General features: G+C 45.3%; 1 protein-coding gene across 6 annotated transcripts in view; it reads right to left on the bottom strand.

Annotated features, from left to right (window-relative positions):
• Positions 1 to 26,067, bottom strand: part of SNX29 (sorting nexin 29) — a 562,097-nt gene that overhangs the window by 342,582 nt on the left and 193,448 nt on the right. For all 6 annotated transcript variants that reach the window (XM_061208309.1, XM_061208310.1, XM_061208308.1 and 3 more), the window contains one exon: positions 11,369 to 11,451. In XM_061208309.1, coding sequence (XP_061064292.1) covers positions 11,369 to 11,451 — 83 coding nt within the window. The remainder of the gene's footprint in view (positions 1 to 11,368; positions 11,452 to 26,067) is intronic.

Genomic DNA, 26,067 nt, shown 5'->3' with positions numbered 1-26,067 from the left:
ATCAAACATCTACTGATCACTTACTAGGTGTACAGAATCTGTTTCAGAAGCTGAGTGCACAATAGTATCAAAACCAAGTCAGTCCCCACTGTCACAGAGCTTATATCCTGGTAAATGTTTATGGAATATGTCACTAAAGAAAGGAAGAAATTAAAATTTTAAAGCTCAAATTAGGCAGCAGTACTATAGATCTGGGAGTGACCAACTAGGGGAAATGATGGTGGGGACATCATTTAGGCTTCCTGGAGCAATGATATCTGACTGTGACTAGGAGGTATACTGGGCAGAAGGAAGATTCTATATTGAATGAACAGAAGGTACCAGGGTGAGAAGGCATTCCGCAGAGAGGGGTGAGGAAGGAGTGTATTTCTCCTGAAACGCAATGAATGAAACTGAGGCCATAAGCCAGTGAAATAACCCCAGACCAAGAGGTGGGCTTTATCTCTTTCTAGGATGTCTATTTTTCTATTCAGTCCAAGAAAAAAGAAAACATTTAGACAAGTCACTCTCCGCCGAGGTAGAAGCATCACTACCCACTCAAGCAAAGCAAAATGACCAGTTGCCTGATGAAAACTGTAATTAGAAACTTAAAACAGAGCAGTTTTCAGAACCAAAGTGGCATTTAACAAAACAAGCCACCTGTCAGCTTCCAGGAAGGGGAGGAGCTGAACACCAAAGGAGACACTGATTGAAAAACTGCAGGATGAGAATCACAACGCGGAGACAGCCCTAAAAAGTCACAACGACAACGGTAAGTGTTATGTCTGGCCTAGTCCTCTAAGGAGGGAGCTGAAGCACTCCAAGTACTCCTGTTCTGTTTCTGGGCCTTTGTTTCCTACCGAACAATAAAAAGGAAGTGAACAAAAATCATGAATCGATACTTGGTGTTTTCAGGCAATTGTTTTTGCAATGATTTATGAGAGGAAAGCATCCAGCAGCGGATAAAATCAGGTGGAGCAAATAAAACATTATCTCGTATGGAGGTCTCCAGAGAGACATGGGCCACTACTAGAAGCAGGGAATGGATCCTCTTGCAGCTATGACCCTGTATCATTGAGGAAGCTTTTCCCAGTAGTGATGGCACTAAGGGGTGGCGTGGGGGGACTTCAGAAACATTCTCCTCCACCCACCCCGGCAAATTTGTCATCAGCCTCACCTTCCTCAACGCCACCTGGGGCAAGGACTGCGGGCTGCCTACCCGATATCCACTGTCCCTCCTTCCCTATGTGCCAGTTAAGCAACCATGTTTCCCAGCTTTCCCCACAATTAGGGGAGGCCCAACAGCATTAAGCAGAAGTCATTTGGGGCGAAAGCTGCTTAAAGAAAGCTTATGATCCTTAAAGTTTTAAATCCTTATAGAATTCAGCTGTGAAATGCACTCTCTTCCCTTCCCCCTTCTGCATCTATCTGCCTGAAATACAGATGTGATGGCTGGAGCACTAGCTGCAATACATTGATAGATACCATGAGGCAATCATGAAGATAAAAAGCCATGTACTGAGGATGGTAGAGCAAAAAGAAAACAGCAGCCTGAGTTCCCAACCGCTATGGAATCATCACACTAGCCTTGGACTAGACTACTTACTTCTAGACTTGTGTGGGATAAGAGAAAAACTTCACGGAAGTCAGTGTTGCCTAGGTTTCTTTTTCTTATGCAGCCAAATCTAGTTCTACCTGATACACTATCCCAAGGAAACATACAAATTCAATAAAAACAGAGCAAAACAATGCCTCCAAACCTCCTTTCCAACAAAACCACGAAACCCCTCCTACATAAAAATTTTGGCATTACCCCCATTTCCCACATCACTCCAGATGCAAGATCATCTGTTTTTGCTCCCAAAATCCTCTCTTGTCAGAATTCATCTCTTATTTCTGGGGGCCTGCCCCTCTGCATTCTCAATTCAGAATGTTTGGATGGGGCTGCTCCCACCTTACGCCCTCCCTTCCAGGAAAGGGCATGTGATCATGGCTAGGCCTATCAGAGTTCTAACTCCCCCCGCCCATGCCACCCAAGTCCCCAGAATTCGTTTAAGTGAGGCCTGCCACCCAAGCTGGGCCATCAGAATTAATCTGGAAACATCTGTGCATGCAGTCAGTAAGGATACCCTCAACTGCACTTTTAAGTCTTTTCATTAATCTTCTATCAATATGGAAATTTATCTGTTATACCTGGGTGGTGAGTACATTGGGTGATGGGTACATTACTTCCTGGACTTCTCCAGCAAGTCCTGATTTTAAAATATCAAAGCTTTGGCCACTGTCCCTGGAGCATCTTCCTGGTGCTGGCAGTACCGAGTGCTTAGCAAGGGCCAGGTACTGGGGCTACCTGTTCGGATTTTTATTTAAAGGTCAGGAAACTGGCTAATCACACAAATATTGTTCTACCAGCATAATGGACTACAAAGCTTTCAAAGAGGTTTACTCTACAATTATCACCATAATTATTCACCCACTTTCAGAAATTAATGTCCAGGTGTTCTGCTAACGGCCCCTGACCTTCCAAAGCCTGGACGCCCTTCAAAATGCATCTCCAATCCAAAATAATGTCAACCATTGCCTGGTACTTCACATATGTCATCTCTTCTTTACTTCAAATAACGCTAGGAAGTCAACACTATTATCTCTCCGTTCAAATAAAAACACTGAAGCTCTGAGATTAAAACTCATTCCAAGACTTCGGAGCTGGTAGATGACAGGGCTAAGGTTCAACCCAGATTCCCCCCAACTGGAAAATGTGTGCCTGCCTTTTGCCTCCAAGCCCTGCTATCGTCTTCTCCGTGCTCCTTCTCAAGGCAAAGGCTTCTCTTTACCGTGGAAGGAGAAGCCTTCATTGAGGAAGAAGAAAATGTCTACAGCACGCCTGGTCCACACACACCACTGCTACTGAGAAGGGGTGAGCCAGCGCTTCTGTTTGTCCCCAGCTGATGTCCAGTTCCAAGCACCTCATGCTCTGACCCGGCTCCCCATGTGGTCCATGACTGGGTTTTGGTCACCCACCGAAGACAGGGGCATAGAGTGGGTTTTTCTCAGGATAAAGTTAAGGGGTAGAGTCTAACCAATCAAGCCAGGCATCCTAGGCAGAGGCTGCCCCTACAGACAAGCACCTCTCGGTCACCTGTCATACACCACCTCTGAGGCCCAGAGTGATGCAGCGTATCTTATCACCTAGAACATTTCTGGGAGAATCAACTTAGGGCACTGGGGGAAGCATGGACTTGGCTTACATCTGGGTAGGAATTTTGGCTCAGCCACTTTAGAGGTGGATGACTGTAACGATTAATTTCTTGTGTCAATGAGATTCAAGATATCTACCACAGGCCAAGAATCAAGGAGTACTGACACATTTGAAGCACATTAGCACACATCACTTCATCAATTTGAAGGCAGTGGTTCCAAGTGGCCAAGCACTGGGATTTTTTAAAACTCCCCAGGTGACTGAATATGGAGCCAAGATTGAGAAGCACTGCTCCTCGTGGAGGAAGATGGGAGAGTGGTTTATAAGGAAACTAGCGGGGAAGAGCTCTCTCTTCAGTTGGGTTGCTGGGAAGATTAAACCAAGAGCTGCTGGCAGCTTTCTGCCAGCAAAGGAACACCTGCCTGAAAATGGAGCCAACACATGAAGGGGGGCGGGTGTAAAGCTGGGGCACACCAGCTCACAGGAGCCCAGTGCATGTACCTCTTCCCAACTCTGCATTCAGTGACATCGCGTTGACAGCTTGAAATCAGCCACAATGGAGCACCACCACCACGGACATCAGCAAGCACTTTAAATCACAGCCTTCTTCCCTTAGAGAGCTAGTTGTTAAACATTCACCAGCACCACACTGCCAATATTTGGGGGCGATGGGGAAGGGAGACAGAGTTGAGAAATGAAAAAAATCAAAAACAAAAAAACCTCCTAATGATATTGTTTGAGCCCCTGGATCAAGCCATTCCTGAAGACAGGCACTCCTGGACTTCCACTGTTTTCATTTAAAACAGATTGAATTGGACTTTATGACTCTTGTAATCAAAAGATCTCTGAATGATGAAACCCTGGAAGAGTCAAAGTCATGTGCTAACTGTAGTCACAAGGAGCCAAAACTATATGTGATCAGAAGAATCTGGTTGGAGGCACAACTGAAGGAAGCGGTTACACAGGGTACAGCACGTTATCTGTAGCCCTAGAATGAAGACCCGTGACCTCGCCCACTGCTGAGCTCTCCCTGGCTGCCGTGGGTTTTCAATCACCTAAATGCCAGGAGGCCAGGTCCTACAATAGCTCCTCTTGGATTTCTGTTCATTCATGTTATAGATTTTTATGGAGCACATCCCTTGGGTCAAGCATGGTGCCAGGCACCGTGAACACAGCAGGGAAGAACAACAGGCAAGGCCCCTGCTCCTGTGGACTGTGGAACACAGACAGCAAACAAGGAAGGCAATAAATCACCAGATACTGTGAGGTACTGGTAAAGGTGCTGTGATGAAGATAAAGGAAGTAATGGAACAAAGAAGGAAGGAGAGGCAGGGAGGTCAGAGGAGGTGACATCTGAACAGAAACTGCCTGACAAGGCAGAATCAGCCATTCAGAGATTGAGGGAGAAGCTTTCCAGCAGAAGGACAGCAAGTGCAAAGGCCCTGATGTATTACTCAGTCAAGGCCAGTGTGGCCAGGGCCGAGAGGGGGAACAAGAGGGTGAGGGGAGGTGGGTCTGGAAAGTAGGGAAGAGCCAGATCACACCAAGTACCGCAAGCCATGGTCAGAAAGTCTGGACTGAGTTTTAAACAGCAGAGTGATGAGATCTTATCAGTGTTTCCACGAGGTCCCACGCTTATCCCACTAGAACCAGACACAGACACATACACACAAGACTCATGACCTTGCTTTCCTTGCAACCAAAGCAGCCTGCCTCAAACAAAGACATCTCCACCTCTGTGCACACAGGGGGCAAGAACATGCGGCCACCCAAGCTGCAGTGACTGAGGCTGAAGGATAAAAGGGTACACAGCACCGCACGCACCCTTGAAACATGCCAGCTCCAGGAATCCTCTCGCCCCTGACCATCCATCTTCACAGAATTAGGCTTCTCAACTGTCCCACCCCACTTTCTGGGAGCCCAGGGAAACTGCGACCCCGGGGAGGGCATGAAGCACATGCAGCAGTGGAGCGGGCATCAGTGGGCATGCCACACGCAGGCAGAGACATGACACAGGAGAGAGGCTGATGACTTCCTTTTTTTGTTTTCTTTATTTCTTTTTTTTCTTAGAGTAAACTTTTAAAATTGTTCCCAAGCCTCCCTCATCTGTCAAGTTCCTCCCACTGGATCTCCTACCCTCGCTGCCGATTACTCTGATTGCCACCAGCAACAGGCCATTTCTTCTCCCTCCGCCCCTGAGCCTACGGCAGATGAATTAAATGGCGATGCCGACAAGCACTTGCAGTGTTAAAATCCATCACCACGGAACAGGACTGCGGTGGCCAGGACAGGTGATGCCAGTGGAGTGGACCTAGTGAGACGGAGGGCGGCCGGGAGGAAGGGTCTCACACCACGGAGACAGACACTGTGGACTGGGCAAGACTCCAGAGAAATAACAGTGCTTCATGAAGACAGAATGGACTCTGCACCCAGTAAAGAGCTAATTTTTTGCCATGGAGCATACGAGCTATGGAAACCCAACTCAAGCTCGAAAACAGGGGCAGGGGAGGTTGGTGAATTACTGCTCTTGTTAACAGTACGTTCAGGGCTGAACAGTCACGTCAGGCACTGCCGGATTCAGGGGCTCGAAGGACACGATCGGCCCCTGATTCCTCTCTGCCTCTCGGCCCAGCTTCTCTCTCTATGTGACGGCCTCACGCCCAGGCTCCACCTGGAGACAAGGTAACCACAGTGGCCCCAGCCTTCCAGGCCCAACAGGAAAGAAAGAACTCTTGACAGCCTAGTAGAGTCCTGAGACCCAGCTGGAGCCAGTCAGCTGAGGTCAAGTGCAGAACGGAGGGTGGAGCCTCACCTACCTCACTGGGCTGACCCTGAGCGAGGACGCTGGTCTGATGAAAACTGGAGCACGTGGGACCTGACACCGCGAGGCTGCAGATGTCCACCATGCACAGGCAGACGGGAGAGGCAACCCAAGCCGTGTGACAAGGGCAGACTCATGCACTTCCGGAATCCCACGTTCGGCTGCCCCTGGTAGGAGAACCTTTTCCTTAATACAGAGAGCAAGCTCCAACTCACAGGCAAATGCTCCTTGGGAGAGCCTGGGAGAAGCCCAACATGCAGCAAAGCATTCATGAGAATAGCCCCACCCCCGCCGCGGGACACTCAGAGAACCCAGACTCCCCAGCTGCGCACGCAACAATGACCGCACCCAAAGAGTAACACCTAGGGTCCACCAGACAGTAAGGCCACAACCCTACAGCTCTGGAGGCTTCGTCTCCAATGTCCAGAGCTGGCTGGTGACAGGAATCATCCACCAGGGCTGACACGAGTGACCCCCGGGTGGGGTGAGTGTGACCTGGGACAAGACTTCCCTGTCTTGGCCAAACACACCTTGCACAAAGGGGTGTGGCAGAGGGGTGGTGGGCTTTCCTGTCCCAGATGTGGCTGCAAATCAAAGACCACAGCTCTCCCTTGAGCTCCCAAGTTTGTCCACCAGGTGACCTTTGACCAAGAAAACCAACCTTTAAGACATCAACCTCCCACCACAAGCTCCGTAAGGTGATTAGATGATCCCCATGTCCATCAATGATTAAGGCAATACCTCAACTTAACTGAATATTTATATGAGCTCCCTATGGCTGCTGTACCAAGTTACCACAAACTTAGTGGCTTAAAATAACACAAATTTACTATCTTGAAGTTCAGGGGGTCAGAAGGCTCAAATGGGTCCTATAAGCTAGTCTCAAGGTGTCAGCAGGACTGCATTCCTTCTAGAGGCTCTAGAGGAGAACCTGTTTCCTTGTCTTTTCCAGTTCCTGGAGGATGCCCGCATTCCCTGGCTTGTGGCCCCTCCTTTATCTTCAAAGTGCATCTCTCCTACCTCTGCTCCTGTTGTCACTCCTTCTCCGTCTCCAACCCTCCTGCCTTTCTCTTATAAGGGCCCTTGTGATTACACTGGGGCCATGTGGGTAAACCAGGATAATCTCTCCATGTCAAGATCCTTAAATTAATCATATCCGGAAAGTCCCTTTTGCCATGTAAGGGGGTATATTCACAGATTCTGGGGATCAGGACGTGGACATCTTTGGAGGACCAACATTCTGTCCACCACAGCATTTTCTAGATCCCAGCATGTTATCTGAATTACATCTCTTAACAGCTAATCCTCACAACGACAACCTGTGAAGTATATACTATTTTAATAAATCCTAATTTTACAATTGTTCAGGGGGCCATGAGAGGTAAAGTGAGATAGTAAAAATAGTAATAATAATAATTATAACATTTATTGAGTGGCTACTACATATCAGACATTATTCTAAATGCTTTCCATGTACTAATCTATCTCATCTTCCCCCAAAACCCTATGAGGAAGGTACTATTACAATTCTCGTTTTACAGAGGAAGAAACTGAGGCACAGGAAGTTACATGGCCTCTAAGTCAGTAGCCCCGGGCAGTGCTCAGTGTCTTTGGCACAGAAGTCATTCATTCACTAACATCCACCATGACGTGCGAGAAGAATGCAGAATGCACAGTGTTTCCCAAACATTTTGGCCGTGACTACCTTTTTCACGGGAACATGTACAGGGGCTAGGATGAAGTGACCCCCTTGGAGAACAGTCACAGCTACAGGTGAAATAAGCCTTCCTTCCATTGACACAGCCTTTCTCCAGATGGACAGGTGTAATGGAGGAGGCGCCCACTCACTGACCCACACTCCTGCCCCAGCCCCACTGCCCTGGCCTCTCCCTCAGGAGGCACCAGCAGCTGCGGTCATCACAGCTCTCAGCGAAGGGCCCCCACCTTGGGCCATGTTTCCATGGGGAGACATCCATCATAATACGCTCTGGGCCTCACTCCCCACCTCCTACCTGACTGGTGAGATCCTCAATCAAATGGAGATGATGTATTAAAAAGGGAAACACCTCCACGGACTGTCTTCCCTCTTGGTCCCCACTGGGTGAGCGTAATTCTGCAGGTCCAACAATGCCTCACAGTGGGGGCACAGTGGGGGTCCCTGGGTCTACACCTGGGAGGCAATGTATTGGGGAGTGTGATTCTGGCTTCAGGTCAAGCTGGAGTTTCCAATCAACTGACAGTAATAAAAATGTTATTTTGATCACTTTTTGTCTGATTCCTACATCGGTGTTTCATAGAGAATTTGGGGGGAAAGAATAGCTGTGATTAATTATAACCTCAGAACTGAAACAAAGTTACCTACTAACCTCTTAAAGTTTGTCAACAATCTATTCTAAAGGTCCATTTTAAGCTGATTTTTTTTTCTTAATCCTGAAGGCACTTCCCACAACAACTATGAATATAATGATCCCAATATAGCCCTCAGCCATCTATTCAACCCTGAAGGCATTTGGGGCTTAAATGACTTTTCACTCTTTTCCCCACTGATGAGCTCAGTTTCATAAACCATTTGTCGTCCAAAAGATAGAAAAATCTTTATATCCTCAAACTAAAAGGTTTCTTTTGTGGAAAATGCATTCTGAATTCCCACCTAGAATTTGGGAAGCTAGTACACATCTCTATGTCCACCTAACATCAGGAGCCAAGGAAATCATGGATCAGGAAGAAAGGACTCTCCCTCTCCAACCTCTCCCTGCCCCTGCTCCTCCAACTCCCCAGAAACCCCAAGCCCCCCCTAGCCTGGCCAGGACACCCCCAGCTACCAAAGCCTGACAAGGGCACCCCAAGGCACCCCAACCTGGCCAGGGCACATACTCAATAGTTTTCAACAAACTGAGTCAGCATCTGGCTGGGGTTGAGGAATGAGTCCCAATTCCTTTGAGTAGTAGATGACACACTTAAAAATTAGGTAAAAGCTCTGGAAAGGCCAGAGTGCAATTTTTGAAAGTATGCCTTTTAATGAGGCTGCTTCCTAGTGTCTGGCATACAGCTGGTGCTCACGAATATTACTTAAGTGGAAGAAGGAATAAACTGCAGGACTTGAAGAAGCAAACGCAGGGCATCGGTCAATATGTGCCTGCATCTGAGGGCTTTCATAAAGACCTCCCACTAAGGATGACTCACAGATAAGGTAGATGGTCTTAAACGACCCAGTAAGAAACGGAGGGGTAAGGGACAGCAAAGAAATAGCAAAATGTGCTTCACTGTCTCTGCTCTGTTCCATTTAAGGGCTATCTCATACCTAGCTTTGGCTCAGAGCATTCAGGCTGGGTCTTAGGAAAAGGGACTCTGGCTGCCGTGAGAAACCATTCTGTACGCTGTAGGTTCTGTGTACCCGTTTTGGGGGGACTCACTCCAAAAACACTCCTACTCAGAAATGCACTTTATAGTATTGTGGTTTTTAAACCAAATGCAAGCCCAGTGGTGCTTCCCCACACCCCCTGGTTTAATTTTCTTACTGCATCAAATCAAAGCTCTGTGTGGGTAGAGTGTAGATTTCTCAGAAGATGACAGTGTGGTCCACGGATCAGCTGCAGGAGAGTCACATATCTAGACGTGCGAATCTAGAGCTTCAACCCAGATCTCCTGAGAAGAAGCATATTTAATAGGCGCCCCAGGAAAGGCCTCTGCACACTAGTTTAAGAACTTCACAAGGCAAAGAAGAGGGATTTGGAGGAAAATGACCCAAGTTCATTTCCATCCCAGATCCATGGACAAGCCCCCTTAAGCTCTCCTGAGCCTCCAATAATGAATTTTTTTAAATAGAGGGAAAATACCTACTCATCACAGCGTTACTGAATCAAATGTGAATATACTTGAACTTGCTTGGAAAGGGTAAAGGGCTAAACATATACTATTCATTCAAAACATATAGTGAATGGAATGAACAACTGTAAAAGCCAGGTGTTGGGGGAACAAAGATGAGAAGAAGTGAAAAGGCAAAAGGCCAGGGCAGACATAACTCCACATAATGAGATGGGTTCTGGGACACACGAGCAGTATCTGTATGAAAAGGGTGATGAGCCCTCACAGCAAGACACGATTAACTCTGCAATAGTAACCCCCAGACTGGTAACTGTTACAGACCAAGCAGGAATGAGGCGAGGTATGTTATCCAAAAAAAAAAAAATCAACTTGTTGAACCTAATCAAGTACAAAAGCTCCAAAGAAAATTCAAGTCTTTATGATATTGCTACGCAAGGCAAATCCAGACTCCAATCTTATCTCTCTCTCTCTGACACAGGAAAATAACTACCATTGACTGAGCACCAACTATACACCGGGTGCCATACTAGAAGCTTTGCAGTCATTCTTTCGGAAAATCCCCACAACAGCCCTCGTGACATTGGTGTGATTTCCTCTTACATTGGTGTGGCGTTTCCTCTTCCAGTTGGCAAAGTAACTCCAGGAGGTCAAGTCATGGAGGGCGCACCTGAAGTCAAATCCAGGTCTGCTTGACTCCCAAGACCTGTGAGCGTGGAGCATCCACTCCTCTGTTAAAATGTCCACACTCTGAGAGCTCATTTTTAAGAAAATCTTGTAATGGTCAGTTGGTCAAAGGTTGCAAGACCCTTGAGCCAAAGTTAATTAACTATCCCTTCTTCAGGCTGACCTAAGAAACATTTTAGTAGAGTCATGACAGTTAAAGTGCAGGCAAACTGCACAGGGAGGAAGCATATAGCACCACTTTATTTAGTGAGATCTTGGTCAAACGATCATTTTTCTATCTACCTGTATTTCTGATTAAGAGTATTAATAATAATAGCTAAAATCTACTCAGTACTCACTCTATGTAGGCATTATGCTAAGATGTCTACATGGACTGCCTCATGAGGTAGGCACTGTCAACTAACCCCATTCTACAGATGAGAAAACTGAGGTACACAGAGATTAAGAAATTTAACCAGAGCTGGGGTTGGAGCCTGATCAGCCTAACTCCATAGCTCTGATTCTCTGCCACTTTGGCGTTCTGTTGCTTTCACCCCTGGCCTGATGTGACTTAATCGTGCTGAAGGTTCACTACCTTGCAAATGTTTCAAGACTCTAGACATAAAACTCCCTAAGTACACAAGTTGATACAAGTATTGCTAATAATCTGGCAAGTAAGTCTTATAATATTATGCATTTAGCAAGAATACAGAGCAGGGTTTTCCATTTAATTGATTTTCTGGAACCCTAACCAGCCCCGTTCTTCTAATTCATCTGCACGTGCACTCATCCCATGCTGAGTGTCTGCTATGCCAGGCACAGGGGCGATGAAGATGAAAAGGTGTAGCCCCCTCCCCACCCAGGCTCCGTCTGCCCCTCACCTTCAGCTGTTTGACCTTCTCTTTTCAGCATCTGGACAGCTCCTACGTATTTCTTCAGTTGGACTTTGAGCACCTCGTTTTCTCTGCAGGTACAAGAATGTTAGAAAAATATATTTAAAAATTGGCAACTTAGACCCAAGGAAGGAGGAGAATCTGTGTAAAGAAAAATACACAATGTGCATCTTATAAATATTAATATATTCTCTGTTTTAGAGATCATCGCTGGAAAAGACTATGTTAGCAAAGGCACGTTTGCAGAATGCCTTCAAGAACTGTTCATTCGTGATGGAAATAAGCATTAATTGGTTGCAGTGCCCACAGATTCAGGATGCTGACATGTGTTGCCCTCAGGCTATTTGAATCAATCTGTTAGGTGCCTATTCTGTGCCAGGCACTCTGTAGTATTCTCTCCATTTACAGAAGCCCATACTAGGTACTGTTTACTTGGGGAACACTCAGTATTTTTATTAACTACTACGTGTACTGAAAACTTCCTATTTGCCAGGCATCACGTGAAGTCTTTATGTATCTCATTTAATCCTTCCAAGATATATATTATCACAACACCCACTTTACAGATGAGAAAAGTGAGGTATAATGAGGAGAAGCGGCTGACCAACTCCAGCGGCACCCCATGTAAGACTGCAGAATGAAACGTGGAACTCAGGCGATGACAAGACCCCACTCTACTAAATTCACTCCCCAGGTACCCTGGCTGAGGAACAGGACATGAGGGTCAGAGAGAAAACTACCATTTGTTGAGTATTTACCCACATAGCTCAGACTTTACATATGTGACCTCACTGAATCAAGCACACGTGTATTCATTCACCCATTCTTCATTCGATGGTAACACTGAAAAATGTTAAGTACCTAAGGATATGTCAGGCACAATGACCCTGTAGAATTCTCCTCATTTTGCAGGAGAGGAACTGGGGAATGGAAAAGGTCACATGGCCAATGCCAAGGTCATACATAAGGCACACAGCCCAGACACAAGCCCAGGTGTCTCTGCCTCCGAGGCCCAGAAGAGCTCTTCTCTGTCTCTTTTGGGATTCAGAACTGGTTTCTCACTGGCTACCCCAGAGACAGGTGCCTCTTCCACATCTCCTGTTCCTGCTCCTCCCCCAACAAGGTCTGGAGCCTGTGTGCTCCTACACATGCTGGAATACTTCCTCACAAAGAGCTTTAAGACTGGGTGTCTTTTATGATTATAAAAAATAAAACGCTCATTGCAAAATACTCAAACAATCAGAACACATTTAAGAAGAAATGTAAAAAATCCACTAAAAATTCAACACCTTGAAATAAACCCCACTATCATTTTTCTATCTGTCCTATCAGCTCTCTCTCTAGGCATGCACACACACACACACACACACACACACACACACACACACACTGTATATAATTATTCACAGATGAAACACCTTTCACACTCTTCTAAATTTTTTTGTTTGAAGTCTTTTTTCCTTTGTTTACTGTCACACTCATCCTTCCCCGTGGTAACCAACGTTAAAAACCTGGTACACACATTTCACGCATCCTCCATGCTCACATAGTCACTATAAACCTGATACACTTAAACAGGGTTTACTTTATGAAGCCAGACCCTATTATAAATTTTTCTGCTACTGGCTTGTCTCATTTAACAATTCACCACGGTAAGCTTCTGACTCCATCTATTTATGGATGGAGATGCCATTCCTTGGTACGAATGTGCCACACATTTGCTCAGTGGAAAAACTGCAGACTGCCCATCACAGGTTCTGTCTGTCTTCAATGCATCTGACTATACCTCAGCCCACAGAGACAGCACTTTGTTTGTATTTTGCTTTTCTGCCCTGCATTTGTCAGAAAGAACATAAGTACCAACTGCAGACACTACCATATACTTAGGTGTCGCCTGAGATCTGTGCATTCATCTCAGAAGCTTGAGAGAAAGTAAAACATGGAGTCCCTTAATTATCGTCCTCCTCCTAGACAGCCTGTCACAGATGTTTCTATCCATGGCCACACTTTCTCTGTGATACGAAGAGTGAACGTCTGAAGCTAAACAACTAACAAGTCTTGAGAAGGTTTGTGGGAGGGAAAACACTCCCCGATGGGCATGCTGGTACAGCTGGTTTTCTTGGATCCCCTCAGCCGGATCTTGTCATTCATCCCAGCCTACTCCTAATCCCCACATGTGAATTCCAGGCACATATTACCTTAAAACAAGGGAGAGAAAGCAATTGATGTGCATTTCTATACGGCCTAATTTAACAACGGTTCATGCAGAATGTTGTCCAAGAGGCAGAAGAGGCAGGTTCATTCAGGCAGACTGACAGGTGGGTCGTGTCCGTGTCTGGCTGCCAGATCTCAGCTCGCTTGCTCACACCATCCAGGCCCACCCTCAGCGGCCTAGTTCATCTTCAACTCTGTAGCCAGCACTAAGATACTCAAGTGGCTGCTTTTCTTCTGGTTGGGAGTCATCTTTTAAGAGCATCTTACGACTATCTAAATATCAGACCTAACAGATAAAGACCAAAAACTTTAATACAAATCCAACTTCCAACAAAATGATGAGATGTCGTGGAGAATATACCACGGACGGACACCTTTAGGAATCATAAATTCATCCCGGCCAACTCTGCGCCAATGAACTTGTTTGCCTTTTGTGGGAAATGAACTTTCAGGTCAGTAGAACTGCTCCTGACTCAACCGCAAACACCTGGAGGGTACACTGACCGCCCCAAAGAGGCAGCTAGCTCCTGACCCCAGGCAAGATGAGGCCTTTTATGTTTTAATTTTTATTTTGAAGTAATTACAGATTCAGGAAGTTGGAAAGATATTACTGAGAGGTCCTGTATACCCTCGGCCCAGCCTCCCCCAATGGTTACATCTTCTGTAACTACAGTCCGATGGCAAATCCAGGACTCCGACACGGTCACATCGTGTGTGTAGTTCTATCCACCTGGTATTTTAACTGATGGTCATACCAATCTGCAGATGGGATACAGACTCAGATGACCAGAGCAGGCAGACAGACGAGGACCATGAGTAAGGCAAACCAGGCATAAGACAAGAGGGTCTAAGGGGTGGGAGCTATGGCCAACCAGAGAGTTCTTGTCCCACCAAAAGGTATTTTTTAAAAACGTAACATGTTAATGGCCCAAGGAAATAATTCCCAGGCTCTGAACGACTAACTTGCAACCAGCAACAGGACTTTAATTTGTAGACAGAGGAACCATATAGAATGTACCATTCCTGATGATCAAATAAGAATGCCATTTTATTTGCCACCTCATGATACAACAAGATGGGTCAATAGTTAAGCGCATCCTAACTGTGAAAGGCCTCAGAAACCCTCCGAGTGTGTGAACAAGATCGGGATTGTGGCTGAGGCTCATCCCAGCAGGGGTCTTCAATCCAGCGCAAGTCACATCACGGTGCCCGTCGGTCTGAACAGGCGAGAGGCAAGGTGAGCAGAGCAGACCAAACCCTGCCCAGGGCCCCGACGCATCAGCACCCACCACAGGCCCAGGCAGTCCGGCTTCAGAGCCTGGGTGCCTATTGTGTGTGTGTGTGCGTGTGTGTGTGTGTGTGTATGTGTGTGTACATGAGCACACACACGTGTGGTAAAGTAAGAGCCACAGAGCCCAGGAGGCTACGCACACAGGTGGGACTGACCAGACTCATCTCTGAGTGAAGTCACAGGGCTCTGACTTTTAACTTTTTTGGTTGCTGTTGTTCAGCTATGTTCTCTAATTGTCCATAACAAAATAATGTTTGAAAACAAAAGAACACTTTCATTACCTAGTCTCTTAAAATTGTACACTTAAAGAAAATGCTAGGAGGGGCGATGAGGCTGCTATGGGGCAGGGCCCCCCCTCCGCCTGCTCCCCTCTGGGGGGCGGCACCGCCCACCTCCACCCCGTCTACACTGGCTGCTTGCGAGTAAGTGAGCCTGGGAGGATGAGACCTCTGTGGGAGGCGGCACAGATGGCTGCAGCCCCGTGAGCCGGATCTTCGGGCAACTCTCTCTTCTCCATTTCACGCGGTGTCCCCCTCTCCGGCTCTCGGGCATACACAGCCCAGGTGATCACCCATGACACCTGACTCTTTCTGCAACCAATGGAGTATTTTAATCAAATCCTAACACTCCATCTGGAAAACCATCTAGAAAAGCTGGGGGAAGGGGTGCTTTGTTGAAAAGGAACTGTCAGTGCTCAGACCATCTAATGAAACGGGCCACTCAGGGGTCCTGAGGGTTCAACCAGTTCCTCCACCTTCACCCTGAGGGCGGGCACTGGTGCTCCAGGTGCAGCTGGCGGACATCCCACCCTCTGAGAGCAGTCGGTGGTCCATCTGTCAACAGCTGGGCTCTCCCCAAGGATTCAGCCTTTCAGCTGCAATTTCCACATCTGCCTCAAAGGAGGATGTGGATGGGGGATGCCCTCAGCGACTGCTTTACAAGGGTGAAGATGAGAAAGCCATGGGGCGAGGGGGGATGGGGATGGAGTCCAGTCTTTATTTCGTGGCCCAGGCAACTGCGTGGGAGTCCAACCCCACTAGGGAAGATAAGCCTGCAGAAACGCCCGCCCCGCCGCCTCTTTAGTAACCATCGAGTTCTTTCCACTCTGAAGGGCAGTGGGATCCAATTTCCTCGCAGTTCAATGAAAGGAGAAAAAACGCCAAGAGAATGAACTAAGACAGAATCTCCCAAACGTGGTACATGCCCGAGATCATTTAAGGGGTTCACAAAACTTTTTCTATTTTAACACTTAAGCATTTCTTCCGGTATGTTTTTTAAAAACCGATTCTCCATTAATGGCAGTGATATAAAGAATCCTTTGGAAAGAAATGTGAAGGCTTTCAAAAGTGAGTGGACTGAAAGACAAATATTAAGGAATGAGTAACATGGGCAGTACACATGAAGGCGGTACACATGAAGGCACTGCACAGAGACAGATCTGAGGAAGAGAATCTTTGCTTTAGATAAAATAGGGGTACAAGGAGAAGATATTTTCCTACAGTGTACTTCCCACACTGTATTCCCGGGGATGACAAATGGCTCTCAGACAGGAATGGGAGAGTAGAGTTAAATATGTTTAGGAAACAATGGCGCTAATCAACATTAGGAAAGTTCCCTCTCCCTCCCCCTCCTCCCCAGGGCCCCTCAAGCCTTTAATATATTTGTGTACACTGACCACCTACTCCTCAAACCTCACAGTTTGTGAAATGCTGCATTTTCACCTTGGGCACAACCCTCTATGAGCGGGAGAGAAATCTCAGTGGAAAAGAACCACGTCTATGTTAGAAAAACACTGCCCACGTGGACTGCGGCAGAGGTGGGCATTTGAGATGTTTATACCTCCTTGAAATCCCTCTGTGTGAGTTACAAAGTGAGAAGCAGTTCAGTGCCAAGACCTCCTACGGGTAAGACCGGGGCCTCATTCAAAAGCTCCCTACATGTGTAATAGGAAATATGCTTTTCTACCCACAACACGAGAGTATCGGCCTCCGAGTGGGGCTCTGAATGTTCAAGGTGTTGCAGACACAACGTGCTCTCGTTCAACCTGCATGGCAACTCTGCAGGAGTTATTACTCTCATCATACAGATGAAGGAACTGATGCTCAGAGAGGTTCAGCAGTTGATCAAAAAATTCATGCAGCTATACAAGGCACGGCCACAATTTGCACTTAAGCATCTTCAAGTCCGTGCCCTCCTTCCTCCTCCCTGCCACATACTTGGTCTCACTGGATCATCAACAGCGCCTCACAAGGTTGGTTTTAACTGGGCCCATTTTGCAGATAGGAAAGCTGAGGCCCACAGAGTGAAACAACATACACACACACCTGGGATTCCAACCCATGTCCTATAACTCCAAAGTCTCTCGCTGGGTTCATATAAATTTAGGGAATTAAATGAACTGGATAAAGTTGAAAACTTAAAGCCTTGAAAGAGTCCATCGGGAAATGAGGGCAGATAAGCATGGGTCTGCAGAATCTCTCGGCTGGTCAGACTGCTGTGCAAATGTGAACGGGATTCTCCTGATCAGCAAGCTTTGTTCAGAGGTGAAGGAACTGTCCTAGGGTTACACAGCCTCTGCTGCCCATCAGCAGACATCTCACAAATGTAAGCAGTTGGTCCAAGGTGAGCTTTTTCCAAATATGAATCTACAGCCTCAAGAACTGTGTACCTTTTGACCCAGCAACTCCACTTCGAGGAAACTATGCCCAGGAAATAAGAAGGAGCAAAAGGCTCAAAACATACACATGAGGATGTTGTGAATGTTACCAGAAAGAAACTGGTTACAAATTAAATGTCTGACACTGGGGGAGTGAAGAGATAAATTATGGTGTGTCCACCAGTAATAGGACACTATGAAGCTGCTGAAGTTGTGATGAATATGCATGTTAATTAACATAGATGAACATTTACAACACACCATTACGTGAATGTGGCAGAGTACAAAGAAAGTATATTTACTGTAACCCCTCACATATATTTATTGGTATATGTTTGCGTTAGAAATATATATATACCACAATGTTAACAGGGCTTATTTCTGAACGATGAAATTAGGAGAAAAAAAATTTAATATGCCATCAACACACTTTACTAGCACACTAGAAAAAGCAAGGTGTGAAGAGTAAGGTCAGACTTACAGAAAACAAAAGCAACCCTACAGCTTAACATATACTTAGTGGTGAAAGACCGAATGGTTTCCCCATGGGACTGAGAGCAAGCTAGGAAGTCTCTCTTGCCTCGCTCGCCTATTCAGCACAGTACTGGAGGTTCTAACCAGTGAAATGAGGTTTTTTTTTTTAAAGGGCATGCAGAATGAAGGGAAAACTAAAACTGTCCCCCCTGGCAGATGACATGATTTCTTCAGAGAAAATTCCAAGAATCTACAAAACAAATCCTAGAACAAATAAGTGACTTTTTCCAGGTCAAATATGGAAATTAATTGTATTTCTATATATTAACAATGAACAATTAGAAAGCAATATTATAAAAAGAATCATTCATCATAGTTCCAAAAGATGAAATACACAGGTGTAAATCCAACAAAACACGTGCAGGATCTGTATGCTGAAAACTGTAAAACACTGATGCAAGAAATCAAAACAGAACTACGTTGATGTAAATACCAGGTTCACAGACTGTAAGACTCAAAATAGTTAAGATATCAACACACTGATCTATAGATTGAATGCAAGTCCAATAAAAATCCCAGCAGGATATTTTATACATATACACCAGCTGATTCTAAAATTCATATGGAAAGGCCAAAAAAAAGTATAGTAGCCAAAATCATCGTGAAATAGAAGCAAAATTTGAAGGATGCACACTACCCAATTTTAAGACTTTCTGTAAAGCTACAGCAATCAAGGAATGTAGTATAGGCTAATGATAGATATAGAACCAATAGAAAGAAGAGTCTAGAAATAAACTCATACAAATATGGCCAAATAATTTTTAACCAAGGTACAAAGGCGATTCAGGAAAAAGGATGGTCTTTTCAACAGACAGTTTGGGAACAGCTGGACACGCATACGCCAAAAAGTAAACTTCAACTAATACTTCACATCTTATACAAATATTAACTCAAACTGGAAGACATATAAATGTAAAATATAAAACTATAAAACCTGAGGAAGTCTTCATGCCTAACCTGGGGTTAGGCAAAGCGTTCTTAGGTTTAACACCAAAAGCATGAGCCAGAATAGAAAAAAAAAAGTTAAACTGGATTTCCTCTGTGAAAGACATCGTTAAGAGCAGAAGACAAGCTACAGATGGGGAGGAAATACTAACAAATCGGATAAACAATAAAGGACTTGTATCTGAAATAAAGAACTCTCAAAGCAAACAAACAAAACATAACTACCCAATAAAAGGGGGAGAAGGGCAAAAGATTTGAACAGACAATTCACCAAAGAAGACAGACAGTAAATAAGCACATGAAAAGATGCTAATCATCATTAGTCATTAGGTAAATACAAATCAAAATTGGTGAAACAGCACTACAAACCTAGTAAAATAGCTTTAAAATTTTTTAATGACAATATCAAGTGCCGGGGGAATCTGGAGCAACTGAAACCCTCTTAACATTGCTGGCAGGAATGCACAACAGTTCGGTGATCCTGGAAAACAGCAGAGCAGCTTTTTATAAAGTTAAACAGACACCTGTCATATGACCCAGAAACTCACTTCTATTTTTCCTGGAGAAATGAATTTTATTGTTCACACAAAAATCTCTACATGAATATTACAGCATTATTCATAATCACCAAAAACTGGGGAGGAGCTTAAAGATGGCGGAAGAGTAAGACGCGGAGATCACCTTCCTCCCCACAAATACATCAGAAATACATCTACATGTGAACAACTCCTACAGAACACCTACTGAACGCTGGCAGAAGACCTCAGACCTCCCAAAAGGCAAGAAACTCCCCACGTACCTGGGTAGGGTCAAAGAAAAAAGAAAAAACATAATCACCAAAAACTGGAAACAACTCAAATGCCCTTGGACGGGTAAATGGCTAAACCGTGGTCCATCCATACAAAGGGATACTGCTTGTCAGTAAGATGGAAGGGGGTAGTGACGGATGCCACAACTTGGATGAATCTCAAAAACATTAGGCTAAACGAAAGAAACCAGTCCCAAAAGGCCACATACTCTCTGATTTCATGTATTTGACATCCTAGAAAAGGTAAAACTACAGGGGAGAAGGACAGATCAGCGGTAGACAAGAGTTAGGCGTGGGGGGAGGGTGTGACGGCAAAGGGGCGGCAGGAGGGAACTTCTGCAGGTGATGGGGCTCTGCTGTGCGCTGACTGTGGTGTGCCGGGGGCGAGGGGGTTACGTTAACCTAGGCTGCTCGTCTTAAAACTCATGCAACTGTACATCTTTTTTAAAGGTGAATTCAACTGTGTGGACATTAAAACCAAAAAAATTTGGTTAATAAAAAAGAGTAAGGGAGAGAGGAGGAGACAGGCCTGCCTAGAAGACAGTCCAGAGGCATCTCCCGCTGACTAGGGTCCATAACACAGGCACCTGAAAAAGACACCATACAGCTACAGGCGTGCCAATTTCGGGCAGGGGGACAGGAAAAGAATAACCGTTAACAAAGTCAGCATTTAACAGAGCAGACCTTTTTTCCTCCCTTCTTTTTTTTTACTTTTAATTGTGATAAAGAACATACAAAACTTACCATTTTAGCCACTTTTTAGTGTACAGCTCTGTGGCATTAAGTACCTTCACATTCTGGTGCACCCATCACCACCATCCACCTCCAGAACTCTATTCATCTTGCAAAACAAACTCTGTACCCACTAAACAAGAACGCTCCATTCCCACCCCGAACCCCCGCCAGCCCCCCGCAACCACCATTCTACTTGCCATCTCTATGATTTATATCCTTTTAAGAAAGATGATTGAACAAATGTTACTATCAACAGTGATGCAGCTTTGAATGTGGCTTTGATGAAAGGAGATGCCAATGCAAAAATACTTGGTTTGAAACGTGGCTCCAAAGACTTGTGAGCCGTAAACAAGTGTCATTTTAGGACGTCAACACAACGAGGCCAGTCAAGCCTGGCTTGCTCAGGCCTCTGCCACACAGAGGTCTGCATGCCGCGGCTCTTCCGTGCAGTGAGAATTGATGGAGTCAACGGAAGCTTCAAGTTTCCTTCCCGAGATGCTGACTTAGCTTCAGAATCAAAAACCAGCTTGTGTTCCATTCTAGATTCAACTATTTTATTACCTTTTAATTCTCTGAAAATTGACTGCTCTCATCCAGAGCATAAGATGCCTCTTAAAATCCATATAGAACAAAGCAGGGCGTGAACATGACTGGACAACCGGATTTAATCTCTACTGAACGTGTCACTAGTTTAACCACAACATCGGCCAGAGGGAGGCTAGAGTGTTTCCTACAAAAAGGGATCAATTCTCTCTCATTCATTCAGCAGGTATTAGTGAGTGCCAGGCACTGATCTAGGTGCTAAAAACGCATAAACAAACAAACAAAAAGGACAAAATTCCCTGGCCTCTTGGAGCTTCATTTGTTTCCCAATTTTTTTAATTTAATTTTATTTTTCTGTTTGAATAGGTACAGGCTGCAACCCTTGAAAAGTAAAGTAAGGTTCTGTTTAACTTTTAATGATGGAAATTTAAACATATACAGAAAAGCAGACCAAACAGGACAGTGAACCTCCACGGACCCACCACCCAGCTCTCCAACTTACAGCCAGTCTCGTTTCTTTTCAAGCCTCACCTGTGTACACTCCCCTCGCCAACTTATTTTGAAGTCAATCTCAGACACAGAACATCATCCATAAAAATGTCAGGATTTACCTCTCAGTGGCAGAGTCTATTTGAACCTAATCCCAAAACCAGTGTCACACCTAAAAAAGTAATCAAATACCCTGTGTTCCCAACTGCTTCAAGTTTTTAGTTTGTTCAAACAGTATTGGCCTTATACTTTGGCGGGCTTTTACTGTAAAACACTGGATCCTTTATACACATAAAGCCAAAGAGGAAGCAGGGTGTCTGGCTCTAGAGTTACCCACATCTGGGTTCAAACACCAGTCTTGTCCCACCCAGCTGGGCACCAATGGTTCTCTGAGCCCAGGATTCCTGAGCTCCCAAGGAGAAGGTGAGGAAATGAGCCTTGCCAGGTTGAGATGATTAGAGACAGTAGGTATAAAGTCAGTGCCCAACACCCAGAGACACTCATTAACAGTAATTCCTCTTTTTCTTTAGGAATATGTGTTAGATCCAAATCACACAAAACCTGGGTTCCTGACAATGGCTGTGCTTTCAACAGTTTGCTTTTCCCAGGATGCACAGAAGTGGCCTGTGCTCTCACAGCCAGCACATTACCCTGAGGAGGGTTTTACCAGCAGGGTCATCAGAAAGCATCTGCTGAACGAGGACTGGGCACAGGAGGCATGAGGTTACACGCAATGGACTGCCCCCACCCCGCAGTTCACCATCCAGCGGGGAGAGAAGATCAATTCTGGGAACCACGGTGCAGAGCAGGAAAGTCAACGGAAGGAGGCAGCCTAGGAAACTGGAAACCTCCAGAACCAGACAAACCTGGGTTCCGCTCTCAGCTCCAGTCCTTCCCAGCTCTTTGATGCCACCGCAGTGGTGGTGAGAGGAAGGGGAAGAGGAGGGGGAGTGTGGCGCGGGGGTGGTGGCAGTAACAGTGGGAGGAGAGGGGCAGTCGCACCATTAAACCCTTTACGGTGCTCACTGGGCAGCAAGAACTGCTCGGAACGTTTCTGCCTAGGCAATCTCTAAACTGTCCCCCAGCGATCCTAGTATTAACAACTATGCCTATTGCCCGCCCCTTGACTTGAGTTCGGATTGGTCTTACTATTTGTTTCTAACAGCAGGGATGGGCTGTCACTTCTGAGATCAGTTATAAAAAGACTGTGACATCTACCTGGGATGCTCTCAGGCTCGTCGCTCTCCCTCCTTTCTCTGGTCACCCGCTGCCCTGTCTTGAGGACACCTGGGCAGGCTGAAAGAGGCCCACACAGTGAGGGATGAGGTCTGCCAGCAGCCACTTGAGTGAACTTAGAAGCAGATTTTCCAAGCCCAGCAGAGCCCTGAAATGACCGCAGCTCCACCCAATGCCCTAACTACAACCTCATGAGAGACCCTGAGCCAGAGGCACCAGCTAAGCCGTGTCCAGATTCTTGACACACAGAAACTCTGAGATAATAAATATGTTCTTTTAATCTGCTGAATTTGGGGGTAATTTGTTACACAGTTGATAACTAATATAGCTCTACATACCTTAATTCATTTAATCCTTACAACTATTCTGTGGGGTACTTTGATCCTCAATTTTGGGCCAAGAAACAGAGAGGTAAGAATGACAAAGAGGACAAATACCATGCCGAAGGCAACTCATTCCTGACCCTCGACTCCCTCATCTGTCAAAGTCCTGCAGTCTGAGTGATTTCACATCTAGCCAACCGTGTGCAAGGTGGATATCCTTCTCTGCACCTCCGGCTACCCACCCAAACAATGGAAGGACACTGAGGCCTCACAGGATTGTTGCAGAAAGTATGTAATTTATTCAACAAAGGCCTTCCTAAACCCACTATGTACCAGGTATTGTTTAGAACACAGAAATGGAGGGGGCAACAAGAAAGACTAAGTCTCTACACTCACGAAGTGACACTCAAAGGGGAGGTGGTCAAACCAGTCAAGGAACAGGCTTCAGATCACAGTGAGGACGATAAAAGCCAAAGCCACACCTGTAAGAACAGCTAAATCCCAGAACACTGAACTCCAAACGCTGGCGAGGATGTGGAGCAACAGGAACTCTCATTCATTGCTGGTGGGTATGCAAAATGGTACCGCCACTTTGGAAGACAGTCTGGCAGCTTCTTACAAAACTAAAATACCCTTATCATATGGTGTTTACCCATAGGAGTTGAGAACACATAACCCCACAAAACCCTGCACACAATATTTAGCAGTTTTATTCATAATTGCCAAAACTTGGAGGCAATCAAGATGTCCTCTGATAGGTGAATGGATAAACAAACTGTGGTACATCCAGACAATGGAATATTATTCAGCGATGAAAAGAAATGAGCTACCAAGTTATGACAAGACATGGAGGAAATGCATACTAAGTGAAAGAAGCCCACCTGAAAGGTTACTAACTTTATGATTGCAACTATATGACATTCTGGGAAAGGCAAAACTATGGAGATGGTAAAAAGATCAGGGGTTGCCAGGGGTCAGGAGAGAGGGATGAACAGGTGGAGCACAGAAGACTTTTAGGGCAAGGAAATTAGTCTGTATGATACTGTAATGGTGGACACACGTCACCCATCTGTCCAAACCCACAGAATGTCCACCACCAAGAGTGAACCCTAATGTAAACATGGACTTTGGTTAATAATAACGGATCCACGTTGTTCATCAATTGTAGCAAATGTAGCACACCAACCCGAGATGTTAATACAGGGGAAACTGGGGAGGAGGGCAGAGATGTACATGGCAACTCTGGACTTTCTGCTCGTGTTTAAAGCTGCTCTCCCAAAAGTCTATTAATTTAAAAATAAATAAATGGGGACTTCCCTGGTGGTGCAGTGGTTAAGAATCCGCCTGCCATTGCAGGGGATATGGGTTTGAGCCCTGGTCCGGGAAGATCCCACATGCCGCGGAGCAACTAAGCCCATGCGCCATAACTACTGAGCCTGCACGCTAGAGCCCACGAGCCACAACTACTGAAGCCCGCGTGCCTAGAGTCCGTGCTCTGCAACAAGAGAAGCCACCGCGATGAGAAGCCCGCGCACCGCAACGAAGAGTAGCCCCCGCTCGCCACAACTGGAGAAAAGCCCGCGCTCAGCAACGAAGACCCAACGCAGCCAAAAATAAATAAATAAATTTATTTTAAAAATAAATAAATAAATTTATTTTAAAAATAAATAAATAAATTTATTTTAAAAATAAATAAATAAATGAAGCAAGAGAAAAAGATGCAGAGTAAAGAGTATTTTAGGCAGGGTCATCTGAGAAGGCCTTTTTTTTTTTTTTTTTAAACATCTTTATTGAAGTATAATTGCTTTACAATGGTGTGTTAGCTTCTGCTTTATAACAAAGTGAATCAGTTATACATATACATATGTTCCCATATCTCTTCCCTCTTGCATCACCCTCCCTCCCACCCTCCCTATCCCACCCCTCTAGGTGGTCACAAAGCACCGAGCTGATCTCCCTGTGCTATGCGGCTGCTTCCCACTAGCTATCTATTTTACATTTGGTAGTGTATATATGTCCATGACACTCTCTCACCCTGTCACATCTCACCCCTCCCCCTCCCCATATCCTCAAGTCCATTCTCTAGTAGGTCTGTGTCTTTATTCCCATCTTGCCACTAGGTTCTTCATGACCTTTTTTTTTTTTCCTTAGATTCCATATATATGTGTTAGCATACTGTATTTCTTTTTCTCTTTCTGACTTACTTCACTCTGTATGACAGACTCTAACTCCATCCACCTCATTACAAACACCTCCATTTCATTTCTTTTTATGGCTGAGTAATATTCCATTGTATATATGTGCCACATCTTCTTTATCCATTCATCCGATGATGGACACCTAGGTTGCTTCCATGTCCTGGCTATCGTAAACAGAGCTGCAATGAATATTTTGGTACATGACTCTTTCTGAATTATGGTTTTCTCAGGGTATATGCCCAGTAGTGGGATTGCTGGGTCGTATGGTAATTCTATTTGTAGTTTTTTAAGGAACCTCCATACTGTTCTCCATAGTGGCTGTATCAATTTACATTCCCACCAACAGTGCAAGAGTGTTCCCTTTTCTCCACACCCTCTCCAGCATTTATTGTTTCTAGATTTTTTGATGATGGCCATTCTGACCGGTGTGAGATGATACCTCATTGTAGTTTTGATTTGCATTTCTCTAATGATTAATGATGTTGAGCATTCTTTCATGTGTCTGTTGGCAATCTGTATATCTTCTTTGGAGAAATGTCTATTTAGGTCTTCTGCCCATTTTTGGATTGGGTTGTTTGTTTTTTTGTTATTGAGCTGCATGAGCTGCTTGTAAATCTTGGAGATTAATCCTTTGTCAGTTGCTTCATTTGCAAATATTTTCTCCCATTCTGAGGGTTGTCTTTTGGTCTTGTTTATGGTTTCCTTTGCTGTGCAA

Source organism: Eubalaena glacialis, chromosome 13 (assembly GCF_028564815.1).
Source record: "Eubalaena glacialis isolate mEubGla1 chromosome 13, mEubGla1.1.hap2.+ XY, whole genome shotgun sequence".
NCBI classification, from domain to species: domain Eukaryota; kingdom Metazoa; phylum Chordata; class Mammalia; order Artiodactyla; family Balaenidae; genus Eubalaena; species Eubalaena glacialis.
This window is presented reverse-complemented; position numbering and strand designations above follow the sequence as displayed.